This window comes from Notamacropus eugenii, chromosome 7 (assembly GCF_028372415.1).
Source record: "Notamacropus eugenii isolate mMacEug1 chromosome 7, mMacEug1.pri_v2, whole genome shotgun sequence".
Taxonomy (NCBI): domain Eukaryota; kingdom Metazoa; phylum Chordata; class Mammalia; order Diprotodontia; family Macropodidae; genus Notamacropus; species Notamacropus eugenii.
This window is the reverse complement of record NC_092878.1, coordinates 128907862-128922609: the sequence shown is the minus strand read 5'-3', so window position 1 is coordinate 128922609 and position 14748 is coordinate 128907862. Positions and strand designations below refer to the sequence as shown.

At 38.0% G+C, this 14748-nt stretch overlaps 1 protein-coding gene across 1 annotated transcript in view; it reads right to left on the bottom strand.

Annotated features, from left to right (window-relative positions):
• The window catches only part of MANBA (mannosidase beta), a 106201-nt gene that overhangs the window by 34636 nt on the left and 56817 nt on the right, over positions 1-14748 (bottom strand). The window contains exons 10-11 of the mRNA XM_072624368.1: positions 8669-8755; positions 7291-7458 (exon numbers count right to left, since the gene is read on the bottom strand). Coding sequence (XP_072480469.1) covers positions 7291-7458; positions 8669-8755 — 255 coding nt within the window. The remainder of the gene's footprint in view (positions 1-7290; positions 7459-8668; positions 8756-14748) is intronic.

Genomic DNA, 14748 nt, shown 5'->3' with positions numbered 1-14748 from the left:
CTCAGCTATTTAAAAACTTGTTTTTCCTAAGAAGGGCTTCCCAGGCTTAACCAAATCATCAAAAAATATCAATGACCATGATCAAAAGAGAGAGGCTGATTTTAAGAACCCCTGATATTTTTCTCTATCTTTCTCTACTTTGTTTTTCCCTTGATTCAGATATTAAAGAATATATTTTCACCACAGAAATAATGTGGAAGTATCTCTTCCCACTTTTGCTCACAAGGTATGTAATACTAAAATTGTTCTCTAAATGTTTGATAGAACTCATTTGTAAATTCGTTTGGTCCTAAGGTTGTTTGGGGTTTGGTTTGGCTTTTTGAGTTCATTATGGCTTGTTAAATTTCTTTTTTTCTAAATTGGTCATTTAAATAACCCAGTTCTTCTGTTAATCTGGAAATTTTATTATTACTATTATTTTTACAAATATTAATCTATTTCACATCAGTTTTCTTGGCATATAATAGGGAAAAATAATTTCTGATAGTTTATTTTCATTTGTTATTTCATATGTTCTTATATGAATTCTCCTTTTTTCCTTTTTGATATAACTAGTTTACTTTTTAAAAAAATTCTATAATGTATCTATTGTATTCATTTCCTACAAGAAAACAGCTCCAGGTTTTATTTATTAATAGGTTGTTTTGCATGTGCTTTTGTTTATCTCTTCTTTGATTTTTCAGGATTTCTACTTCAGTGTTTTTTTGGAGTTTTTCTGATTTGTTACTTTCCTATTTTTTTTCTTTAATTACATTCCAAGTTCTTGGATCTGCTCTCTCTTTTGTTGAAGGAAGCATTTAGAGATGTAAATTTTCCCCTAACAAGTGCTTTAGCAGGATTACTGAAGTTGTGATACATTGTTTCATTATATTCTTTGCTGAAATTTTCCACTGTTTCTATTATATGTTCTGTGACCCACAGATCTTTAGGATTACATATTGTCCAATGAATTTTTATTCCTTTTTTCAAAGGCTCTTTATTGAGCATAATTTTTATTATACTGTGGTCAATAATGGACAAATTCTGCTTTCCTGCATTTGTGTGTATGTGTATGTGTATGTGTGTGTGTGTGTGCATGTGTACATACCAATACAGATCAATCGTTGTAAATGTGCCATGAACAGTAAAATATGTAAACTCCTTTCTGATCCCATTCAGTAATTACCAAAGATAACATTTCTAGTTTTTCTAATGTTCTACTCAGGTTCCTAATTTCTTTCTTGTTTCTTTTTTGTTAGCTCTGTCTAGATCTGAAAGGGGCACACTGGAGTCTCTGTTATGCTTTTTTCTATTTCTTCTTATCATTTGTATTAAGTATTTAGATGCTCTGCTGTTCATGGCGTATACAGAGAGAGATATAGATAGATATAGGAGTTCATTATCTACCATTATCTACTGAATCCTTAAACATAACAGTGTCCCTACTTATCTTTTTATTGTCTACTTTTACTAATTCTTTCTCTGAAAATATGATTTTTTTTTAGTTCACCTGAATTATAAGAGATTTTGTTCTCACCCTTAATTTTGTGCGAATCTTTTTGCTTCAAGTGTGTTTCTTGTAAACAATACACTACTGGATTCTGCTTTCTATCTAGTTTGCTCTCCTCTTCCATTTTAGAGATGAATGCATCCCATTTGTGTTCACTGTTATTATGGTTAATTACATATCTTCCTCTACCCTGTCCAACTGTACTTTTTCATCTCTTTTCCTTGACCTTCTTCTTAATAAAGGTGATGAAAGAGGAATATGCTTAATATTAGTTATCTATAATGAAAGTAATCTATTTTCATTGTTTCCTTTTTTCTCTTCCCTTTGCCCTGTGTCTATAATAGTTTTTATTCTCTTTCCTTTTAATGACCCTCCAACCTTCCCATGTTGGAGTTTGTTTTTTGCTTCACCTATCCTGCCTTGCATCTTAAACCCTCTCCTTCATTTCTCTTTTTCTCACCTTTCCTCCCTGCCACACCATTTTCTTTTTGAGATTAATGCACTCTTACACCATGCTTTGGCTTCTGCCTGGCCAGCCTTGTCTCTACTCAAAGCTTCCACAGGATTTTGACAGTCTTTTTGTACATCCTCCATCCTAGACTGGATGGGGGAGCTTATAGCATTTTCTCTTTTGTTTTCTCTATAATTATTCTTTCTGGTACATTTTTAGTTTTTCCTGGAATATCTGTGTGGAATTTGGGCTCCTTTAGGTGCTAAATATGCCACCACTTCCCCACAATTCCCAGAAAACGTGAGCTCCCTTTTAAACAATGGGGGAGTACCAGTAACATTACAAACTACACCTGTCATCATCTGGATTCTCCCTATTCAGTGTAACCCAATTCAACTGAGCAGATTTGATCATGAATCTTTATAGGGTTTAATCTCCCATCCTTTGTCTCTCACATGAATCACCGTGCTAACTCCTTTACCACTGTGGCCTCCGTTGCCCAAATCAACATTACACAATTAATGGAGCGATCAAAACTGGTGCTCTTATGAAGTAGAACCTCTTTCAGATCACTCCCCACCTGTGAAAACTGTAGTAATATCAAGAAGAATTCAAATAACCCTAAGACAGGATGGTAAAACCAAACTATTCCTAACTAGCCTTAGCCATAGGAAGAGAGAAAAAAATGCACCGTTAAAATAAAAAACTCCACAGCATTAGACCATGGTTTGAGGTACCTGGTCTAGCATGTTGATAAGGTAAGAAAGGGCCAAAGAAATCACCATCACAACTTTATTCAGCTCCCATAATTTGCTCTAAATTACTAGGTACCCTCTGCCATCTTCATCAGCCACACAAAGTTGTTATACAGAGAATTGGTACTGCTTCAGACTCTTTCATCTCCATTATTAGGAAGGAAATTTCTATGTGTGTGAACACATGCCCAGGAACCAATTTTATTTAGCTACATGGGAAAAGAGTTTGCATTTAGCCCTATTTAAATTAAGTGGTAGAGAGTATACCATAAGGAACCATACAGGTGCTTATTTCCTAGAATTCACACTATATTCCCTCTGATTATCCATTACAAATGAGACCCACACAAGAGGTCTTTCACTCCCCTCTACCCAAGGAATGATACTCCTCTCCTCTGTGGTCTTCCAGACTGCAGTCAGCTCAGGCATACAGACAACAGAATGTCTGTACTCTGGCAGTTATAACAGCCTAAGCCTCAGAGAAGCCTTGGATCTTGCCCCAGGGGAATTCATCCCAAATGTCTCTCAAATCTGGATACTGGATGACTCTGAAGAACAAAGGTAGGGGAGTGGCAGAACAAAAGAACCCTTATTTCCCTAGTCCCAGCTGTTAGAATACAATTTTACTATAACTCCCATAGAGTGATCATTAACCATGTCCACTTCATGTTGAAAATATATGTCTAAAACTTCTTAAAGGAATGAATATCATCACCCTTGAACCCAACATGCTCCCTTTCACCATCCCCAGAGCAGCTACTTCTGCAGACAACTGTATTTACCCAGAGAGCTGGTTGGGTTGATGCAATTAATGAACAAACTTTAAAAGTTTTAACTACCCAGACCTTTATGGTTGTCTGGAGTGTAGAGCCCACACCTAAAAACTGATTCCCTACCCAGAAGGTGGGATCTAACTTTATCCAAAGCAGGCCTACAGAGTAGACCGTTCTCCTTTCAATTTCATCCCCTCCCCCTTTCTGTCCTCTTCCAGGGAATCTGCTACCTTGGGAATTGATCTAGTAATAGCTGTAAGGGCCAAGAATACAAACTCTCCTTTTTAGGGACCCCAAAAATGAGAAAAGGAGAGTCTTCACTGAGATTTTCTAATTGATTTAGAGCAAATGCTCTGCTAACTCTCTAAGGGGATGGAACTTCGCAACTGTCAAAGTTGCTCTCATTAGATAATTTTAGTAGCCATGATTCAAAAGATGCATTCACTTGCTGTTTACATTTCTTTGGCAATTACCCTCACTCCTCAGTGGTTATATCCTGACAGAAAATGACGCTCCTAGGATTCTAGTACGGTGGTGGCATTCTTCCTTACCACTGGAACATTTTCCCAATCATTATTCCTCTCCCTATTCTCTTTCCTTCCAGCCCTAAATTTGTATTCTCCAAGGAAACCTCCAAGGAAATGTGTGGAAGGGCAGGGAGACAAAAGATGGCTCTTTAGGCTTTCTTTATTTTCTCCTTAGCACAGTGCCTGGCCCACAGTAGGTGTTTTTAATAAAGGCTAGCTGACTTTCCATCTGGAGCCCCTATTAGCTTGGCCCTTTTCACCAGCGCTATTGCTAGAACCATTAGTTGCTGCCTTCCCTTTTCAGGACATGGTCCTTAAAGATCAAAAGCTCATTCATCTCTGCCTCTAACTGCTGAACTGTTGTATTTACTTTAGTCCTGTATGACTCTTTGTGATCCCATTAGGGGTTTCATCAGCAAAGATACTGGGGTAATTAGTGATTTCTTTCTCCAGCTCATTTTACGGATGAGGAAACCGAGGTAAACAGGGTGAAGAGATTTACTCAGGGTCTCAGAGGTTTTAAGTATCCGAGACCAGATTTGAACTTAAGAAGGGGAGTCTTCCTGACTCCACGTCTGACACTATCCACTACACCATCTAGCTGTCCTGACTGCTTAATAAACAGGAACAATTTATCTTCATTTTTCTTGATAAAGCCATTAATAAATGCCATGAGGACCTGTCTATGGGAGATTTCTCTTTCTTACTACAGTGAGAGGGCTTCCCATACCCCCTAAACAACACTGCAGCAATGTCCTATCTCTGTCCATGCAACCACCTCAGGCTCCCACTCTTCTGCAAAATGCTTTCCACTTGAACAATAAATTTACCACAGGACCATGGCAAGCCCTCCACTGCTCACCATGCCAAATATTCTTGGCCAGGCCAAATAAAGGTCAATCCAAGGATTCAAGCTTAATGTTAGAATGGAATAGGACACTTGTGAACAATAAAATGCAATTAAAATGACTTCATTAATAGAAAGGGAATAAAAAAAATAATTTCCTAAAGTTAAAAAGATAGTAATTCAGATAAAACAGCTATTCCCATAATCCTCTGCATTCACCATGGCAACCAGCCATGCGAGGTCAAAAAGGCATTCCTCACAGAGCAAGAGGAACACTTTATAAAAGCCTGGACAGCAATTCCTCATAGGCTGAATTTTTTAATGCCTCTGGAGGCAAGGAAGCCACATGGCCTCCCCACCCTTTTAAAAGGCCAGTCTAGCCTATATAAAAACAAATGGCTGTTCCTCCTACAAGTCCCTTCTTACCCTTTCTTCTCCTAAATAATTTATGGAACATTGGAACTGATTTTTTTGTTGAATGTTTGATACAATCCACTTGGAAAGCCATCTTGTCCTGGGTTTTTTTTCTTTTGGGAATTCTTTTATCTGAGATTGCATTATTTAAAAATCTCTACTTTTATTTGGCTAATCTGAATATTTCATATTTTTATGAATATTAATCCCTTTCATTTATCAGTTTTGCTGAGCCTATCGCTGGGTAAAAGAATTTCCTTTATTTCCCATTCATTTGTAGTCAATTATCATTTTTCATTTTTTATGTTAGCAACTTGGTTTTCTTTTTAAAATCAGATTAATCAGATCAATTAGATTTAAAACCAGATTAATTTCTTTTTAAAAATAGCTCCTTGGCCTTTTGTTTGTTTACTCTGAGTTATGTTTCTGATTTAGAATTTTCCATTTTTATGTTCAGCTGAAGTTTTTTGATTTGCTGCTTTTCTAAAATTTTTAGTTGCAACTAATTTATTGATTTGTTCTCTTTTTTTGATAATTTTTATTTTTCATATCCTGAACTTGACAAATACCAGCAAGCATGATCCTACACAAAGTAGAAAAGGAAAACAGAAATGAGTATTAAACTGCTGATTTCTATCACATAAATAAAGCATGCTCTTTTCTTAAAAAATTATAATTCAACACATAGTTCCAAAGCCGTCCCACTTGTTCATATTTCCTTTTTTCAATAGATAATCAATCAGTAAACATTCATTAAGCACCTACTATCTGCCAAGCACTGTGCTAAGTGCTAGAGATACAAAAAAGAGGATAGTATCTGCCCTCAGAGAGCCTATAATCAAGCTATATACAGGATAAATAGAGGAAAGCACTGAAATTAAGATGGGTTGGGGAAGATTTCCCATAGAACTCAGGATTTTAGTTGGAACTTAAAAGGAAGCCAGAGAGGTCAGCAGTAAGAGTGGAGGAAGAAAAGCATTCCAGGCATGGGGGGACTCCAGAGAAAATGCCTGGAACTGAGAAATGGAGCTTCTTATTTGTTGAACAGCTGGGAGGCAGATGTCATGAGTACATGTGGAGGAGTGAAGGGTAAGAATGGAAAGGTAAGAGGGGCTTTGAATGCCAGAGTGTTTTGTATTTGATACTGGAGGAAGTAAGAAGCCACTGGAGGAAATACTGAGCTGCGGGGGAGGCTGGAATGAGGATGAGACATGAGTCTGAGGTAATCCACCTTAGAAGCTGAAGGGAGGATGGACTGGAGTGGGGAAAGACTTGAGGCAGGCAGACAAGCCTACTTGAGGTAGGCTATGTAGTCCAAGCATGAGGTGACCAAGGTCTACAGTAGGGTGGCGGTGGCAGTGTCAGAGGAGAAAAGGGGGTGTATTTGAGAGGCCTTACAAAGGTGAAACTGCCAGGCCTTGGCAACAGATTGGATACAGAAGGTGAGAGAGATTCAGTTTCCTCCTCAGAAAAATAGGGGTAAAATATACTCGCACCTACCCTACAAGCTCCAGCCAAACCCAAGGGTAATGCCAAAGTCTTTACAATGGCATCAAAGTAACAGGTTTTATTGTTCCCCTTTCTCACCATATTACTGGCCCACCTCCTTTTTCTGGTCATATAACACACCTTTCCATTGAAGTGGAAAATATAACAATATGTTGATGTCTAATGAAATGTTAAAGGCACACAGAATGTTAGAGCTGAAAGGGACATTAGACATTATTCCATCCAACCTCCTATTTTTAAGATAAGAAATTTAGGACCTTCAAAAGCTGTGACTTAGCCAAGTTGACCAGAACTAGCTAATGCCAGTATTAATAAGTCACCTCTCTCCCTCCCTCTTACCCATTATAATGGCCTGAAGCTCTATGTTAACCTCCCTAAAGCCCTATACACATGAGGTGGCAACAGCAGCAGCAAAGGAAAAGGAAAATCCTGGGGGGAAAAAGCATCCTAAAAGTTGTGTTGCCGAAGAGACCTACATTAATTCATTTAGAAATTCACTCCCAAATCCACTAAAGTGGTACTTACTGCCAGGACAATTTCTCTGATATTTTTCACATACAATGTCACATAGTCTCTGATGTAGATCTGGAATTTACTGGATGGCAGAGAAAACCAGTTGTCTGCCAAAGCAACTTCATTTTCATTGTTACCACTCCATATGATGATGGATGGGTGAGATTTCAATCTTCTGATCTGAAATTTAAGAAAAACAAAACAAAACACTTTTTTCCAAGTGTACAAGACAAAGAAATGTGAAGCTTCCTTCTTTAAACAGTTCTGGGTTGTCACTTGAAATTGTGTTTCTTTGATGATCATGGATTTGCAGTCATGTAGCATCACCAGAAAAATGCTGCTGTTTGAAAGGTGGGTTTGTATTATGTCAAAGGAGTTTGGGTTCACCAAAAGCATTACCTAACCTTTGAGATACAGTCCACCCTCTACTCTTGCTACCACTGCCATATGTGGTTCCCATCTCAGGTCTACGTCCTGATGGAGTAACACAATGGAGTAACACCCGTTAAATGTATGTCGTTGACAGTACGACACACTTCACATACTACCATTAAAGTGAGGAGGTAGGTGCCCCTTAGGAGTGCAAGTTCAAGCCGTATAGACCACAAGGATGGACTTGGCGACAGACTGGGTTGCAGAGGAGAGCTGGAAGGAGTCAAGAAACCGTGGTGAGGAGTCCACTATAAATCTGCATTATCTAATCTCAATGGGGGCCTCAAAGCAGCCAAGGAATCCTTGTAGGCTTCCCTAATCGATTCCCTATCTCATTCTCCACAGCTTCTGTTCCAAACCTCTCCCAGCAGCAATCCAACTACAGACCACATGTTCTAAGGTCAAAGAGAGAAACACTGGTCCAAAATATTAGATGCAACATCTTTTTTCCAAGGTAGTAAAAAAAGGAAACAATGTGCAAGTCCATTAATTAAGAAATGGCCAGGCAAAAATGGTCTATGAATGGTGATAGAATATTATTGTGTCATAAGACTGAGGAATTCAGAGATCTGTATGAAATAATGAAGAAGAAAGAAGAAGCAGGACAATATTCATGACTACAAAATGTAATGGAAAACACCGCTAAAAAGCAATCAAGTTCATATTAATTAAATAACCAATCTTAGTCCCGGAGAATAGATGATAAAATACATTTTCTTACTCCTGAGAGAGAGGTGGTATTGTCTCTGGGTTAAAAATGTTGTATGTGTTATCAGACACAAATGATCTCTATATTGGTTTTATTTATTTTTCTCCATTACAACATTGATTTTGGTGAGAAAACAGGTTATATTAGGAAATGACTGTCTTATATAAAAAGCGTCAATAAAAGTCTTTTTAAAAGAAACCACACCACCAAGACAAACATAAAAAGCTTGTATTTCACCTGCATTCATACCTGATGAACAACCTCTGCTCTCACTGAGTCAATGAAGGCCTGGTCAGTAGGATAAAGAGCACAGGCAAACATAAAGTCCTGCCATATCTACAAGGCGAAAAATGAGAGTTGGTAAATAATGTCTAAAAAGGAAGTCATTCAGTTAATAATCTTATTACAAAGAAATCTTGTTTTAATACTTTGAGAGTTATATGGGTTAACTTGATATACTTATATGTATAGCACATATTATGATATATACATATATATGTATATATAGGTCAAATTAGTGAAAAATTTATTGAGCACCTACTGGAGCACAACTGACAGGCACGCTGGCCTTAAGGGTCAGTAAGGCTAGAGTTCAAAGCCAGCCTCAAACACTTATAAGCAGTGTTACCTTGGGTAGAAGTCAACTAAGTTTTCTCAACCTTAGTTTTCTCGTCAGTAAAAATGGATATAACAAGATCAGGTAAGACGAGAAATGTTTAGCAAATTTTACAATTCTATAGAAGTGTGAATTTTTTTATTCCATTCTTCTCATCTTTTACCATGAAGTTGAGTTAGAACAGCCTGAGGAAAGTTTGTCAGCTACTCTATCATTCTTTTATATACACTCTGACCATTATTTGGACTCCATTTCAATCCGTTTCAGGCCATCCCCACCTTCTTGGACAGCTCCTGCCCAATCACTAAGTGTTTCATTGGTTCTCCTGGAATCTAGCTCTTACCAGTTTTTACCATTGCTTTATGTTTGTTCCAAAAGTAATTTTTTAGGTTTGGGTCTTAACATGTGCTCTAAGAAGATCTATTAATCCTTTCTGTCAAGGAAGTGTTGATCACCTTGAAATGTTTTTACTGACATTGTCCATACTGGTTTTTGTTAGGAGATTTTTCTGAATCTGTTATTGTCCATTTTACAGTATACATTGAGAAGGTGTTCCATAGGTATCGACTGCTTTAAACATGTCCTTCACATTCAGTTTAGATTTAAAAATGTTGTTTTTAACATATTTGTTCTCAGTCTCCTCTTTATGCTTCACATCTTTACACTTGATACGTCTTTCCTAGAGAAGACCAAGGTGTTGGTAGGTATCACCTTCATCCGTTAGTTAACCTGTTTGCTGGATTCAAATTCAAAGTTTTAGTCACTTATCTTTCCTTGAGATACATTAAAAGAATATTATACTTATCAAATCCATGACATTAAGACATCATTGAAGAAAGATTCCATGACACAAAAGAATTGTTTAATATAGTTTTCATTGGAACAATATAATTATATATCATCCATAGACATGAATTAGTAAAATGTTTTGGTCTGATTCTCTCCTTAATTTAGAAGCCATACTTGGTTCTACTTAGGAGAGATGACAATGAATTTAAGTCTGGGTAGAATCAAAATGGGCTAAAATTGTCTTCCTGAGAAATTCCAAGGTTTCATATCAATCAGTCTTGACATTATTGACTTGGCATGTTGAAATAAGTAGAAAATGATTTCCCATGTGAATAACAAATACTCTAGCATTTCTACAGCTTCAGTCTGCTTTCTATATTTGTAGTACATGAACAAAACATGAAAGAGGAACTAAACTGAAGACTATGCAAAAATCAACAAAGATACTATAAATGTTACAGTGCTTTCACAGGCAGCTTGTTCAATACTTTCCCAAATGCTCCTTTCAACATACCCTTTTTAATTCTTCAATCAGTACATTATTTTCTTTTGTAAGTGCTTCTGAATTTGTTGTTATTTTTAAGTGACAGAGCAACAGTTTTATATAAAGTACAAAAATATGTCCTATATTTGAAGGAGTCACTAGTGGTATCTTCTGGTGACAGATACGCCATGCCTTCTGTTAAGAAAAGGTAGGATTAGGTTTTCATTTAAGAGGAAGCTAATGTTTGGCTCATAATTTGAGCATCACTGTTTTGAAGCATGTGAGTCAATAATTACGGATACTCTACCTCTTCTCAGTTTTGTGGGGAAACTCAAGTTTGTCACCTCCCTTGACAAATTCTTTTTCACCATTAGATTAATGATGGGCAGTGAGGTGATGCAGTGGATAGAATGCTGGGCTTGGAGTGAGGAGGACCTGAGTTCAAATCCAATTTCAGACATTTACTTGCTGTTTGCCTCAGTTCTATAAAATGAGCTAGAGAAGGAAATGGCAAACCACTCCAGTATCTGTGCCAACAAAACCCAAATGGGATCACAAAGAGTTGGACACAACCAGAACAAACAAGTAGTAACAGAAAAGTGCTCAAATTTTCTGTTGTTTTTTTTGTTGGTGGTGTTGTTTTATCCAACTTGCATTTTTGTCTGGGGGGCTTCTTTCACATATATAGATGACCATAAATCCCCAGTGGGGCTTTTGTTTGGGGCTTCTCTCTCCCTTTTGCCTTCTTTCCTTCTTGAGTCTCTTTAGTAAAGTTTTTGATTGATGATGAATGGTTGGTTGTTTTGTTCTTTGCCCTGCCCTGCCTCCACTTTCTGGGCTAATGAAAGGAAGACAGAATCTCCGATGTGTCTTCATTTTACGCATTCTTTTCCATTTGGCTTTTGTTTGTTGGACACTATGGTTTTCAAGTTTTCTAATGTGTGAGTCAGTTGCAGTATGGCTTTCCACACATTGTCAGACTCTCTGGCACCATTTCCAACAGTCTCATGCAACACCTATCCTTGTGGCATTCCTTCAGAGGTCTAGCTTCAATCCTGTGGTTCTTGCCATATCAATGGCTGTCATACAGATGGCAATGGATGGTTTTTGGATTGTTTTTACATATTCTTTCAAAAGGCTAAGGATGACACATTCAGTCATAATGGTTACAGCAGTTATCAGTTCAGCTTTTGTTACTGTTCTGGTATTCATGTTTGACTAGTTGCATTCATCCTGTCAAATTCAAGAAGGGGATTTTAGAATTCTGGACTTATGTATGCCCATCTCCTTTTCAAATTATTTGAGATTAACTGTGCTCTTTTTAGCCTTCATTTCATTATCAGATATAAGGGCTGGAGTCTGCATTAAATGAAGATTTCCAGTGACCTCCGGGTCTTCCAACTTTCCATCATCAGAATTTACCATCTTCTTGATTTCAGTTCTTACGTCCAGGTAAAGAGATGAAGTTCTATCACTGCCCAGCAGGTGAGGTTCTGTCACTTCTGATATGTCTGTATCTTGCCTTCTTGTGGTATCAGATTATAATGGATCCCTATTCACTCTGCTGTCCTCTGTGTCACACTGATCACCAGTTCTGAATAGGACCAGTCTGCAATGCTATGGTGCCCTGCCTATGATATTTCTTAAATTCATAAAAGGAATTTCATCTTACTACACAAGGTAAGTTGCATCACTAGAGTTCAACTGGCCAGCATTTCAGGGTTTTGTCAGGCTTTCATTGCTACCATGGCAGTCCCAGAGCATGCAGAGTACATTACCCTGCGTATTATTCTGCCTGGTATTTGTTTTCTCCCGCCTCCTCTCTCCAGGACAATAAATTGGGCTTTGGGGAAGCTATTATTTTGAGTTAAAAAAGAAATTAACTACAGTCCTTGCCCTTTAGAAGCTCGTTAAGACCAAGCTAATGGTTAAAAACGAAATCTGTAAATGCTTGAAATGGAAGCAGGAATCCCAAAAATAGAAGGAAGGAAAGAAGATGGAAAAGATAAAGAAGAACAAGGAGAAGGGAAAGAAGGATTCAGGAAAGCAAGTAGTAGATAGGGAAAAGAAGAAAGCTCCCCCCTTCTTATCTACTTCTCTTTGTTTCCTCATCTTTCACTCTCACAAGGAAGCCGAGATAGAGAAACATGTGACCTCTCTGAGATATTTAGGGTCAAGATCCTGCAGAAACAAAAGCTATTTCATTTCTTTGCCTAAAATGAGAGAAGTTTTTATGGCACAAAAACAAAACAAAATTCAAATCATAGGTTAAACAAAATATGCAAATCCATGTCTACTTGAACATTTTATATTTTTACAACTGTTCTACTCTAGCTAAAAAAATAAAACAGACCCTCAGACAAGCCCCACACAAATGGAAAGTCAATTTAAGAGATTTAAAAAACCTCAGTGAATAAATCTGGTCCAACAAATCTAACAACACCAAATTTTATTAATATTCAGTACAAACTTTCTTCACTAATTTTGTCCTTTTGGATGTATTAAAAGTTGGTATGTAAAAAAAAATTCAGTTCATTGGCTCACCCCTGAGAACACCAACTCTCTCATACTCTCTCTGAGGAGAGCAATCATTCCCTCCTCACTCCAAGGGTCAGAAGGAAGGGCAAATATCCTCCTTGTTTCCTACTATTTGTTCACCATCATCTCTCAATGACATTTTATGTTTCAAACCCTTTACAGCACAGGCCACTTCTCCCTAAGACAGCAGCTGTCATCTACTGACATCATCAATCTCCCTCTCACCTTTTCCAATGCCTTTAGCACCTGGTCCATGGTCTTTTCCACCACATGCTTTACCACTGAACTTTAGGACTTCAAAGTATTTTTTACAACCTCCCCAGACAACTACTCAGCATCCTCTATTCCAACAACCTCTATCTTCATCACTCTTTAACTCACACACTGGTACAATCACATCTCAGACCTCATCAATTGTAGCACTTATACCTCCTCCAAGATCTGGAACTCATATTCCATTTTTTGCCCAAACCTCCACCTCTGCCTTCTCTCTTTCACATCAGATCAAGTCTTGGCCCTTATGGTGACCTCTGGTTCTCTCACTACTTGATGTTTTCCTACTCTATCCTCAGGCTCACTTAACCCAGTGGTTTGCCGTGCTGGCTCAATAACAACTACCCTAAACAATGATCAAGCTGATTTTTCCTCATTACTCCTCAATGTACCAACAAGGCTGCCCCAAACTGTGCTAAGCCAATCCTTCTCCCATTCCCTCCTGACTGGCTGTTATCCCTGTCATAAACCCTTCTCCACTCCAACACAATCTCAGCACAGCTATTTTCCTAAAGTTCGGGTCTAACCATGTCACTCTCTAGACACAATAAAGGTTATTTCCTCCCCTCTACTCAAAACTCCAAAGACCTCCTATTGCCTTTAGGATCAAATATAAACTCTGTTTGGCTTTTAAAGCCCTTCAGAACAACTGACTTTTCCAGCCTAACTTTCCAACATTGTTATACATTACTGCCCTTCCTGTGCCCTGCATTCTAGCCAGACTGGACCTGGCCCTTACTCACTTGCCCCTCTATCTCCTCACAACTGAATTGCCCTCCCTCCTGATTTCTACCTCCTAGAATCTCTTACTTCCTTTGAAGGTTTTTTCTTGAAATTTATCAACTGCTTTACCTTGTGCTTCGTATCTATGTATAAACATACTTGTCACCTCCTCTAATAACATATAAATCCCCTGAGGCGAGGGGTAATTTCATTTTAGTCATCATATCTCCAGCCCCCAGCACAGTACAGCACTGAGTCTGCCTCTGTTTGATGACTGGCTGATAAAATGTCCTTCCCTCCTCCTTACGAGTCTATTCAATGTAAAGTCCATTTCAAATGTCACTTCTTCCAAACAGCTTTCCCTGACCCCTAACGCCCCAAGCGTTTCTTCCTCATGTTGCACATAGCGTTTGATCATTTCACTCCTTGTTACACAAGACTACAGGAGAAGTGGTTGGGTTACCTGGTAGGGTTCTTATCACTACTGGAAGGTAAAATCCTTGAGGTCCAGAACTACCTCCTATTTAAACTTTGTCTCTTCCCTGAAACCTGGCATAATACTCTGCATACAATAATTGCTTCATGAATATTTGGTTTTAGTCCTTCGTCCTTTTCATATATGTGTATGTTAAAAGAAAATCATAATAAAACCTAACCCATGTAAATATGACACATAAGATATTTAAATCCTTTATATCTGCTGCCATTTTATAGATGTAGCTTGCCAAGCCAACACTCAAGCAGCTCTTTTTTTCCCTGATAGCTATGTGGCTTCTCTGCCACCACCATGTAAGCAACAGAAGAATTCTGAGCTATGGCTTATGAAAGATTTGAACAAGTACACTTTCCATAGGTATGATTAAAGGAAACATAATCTCCCCAAGCACTCTGACAGTTCCATTTTTG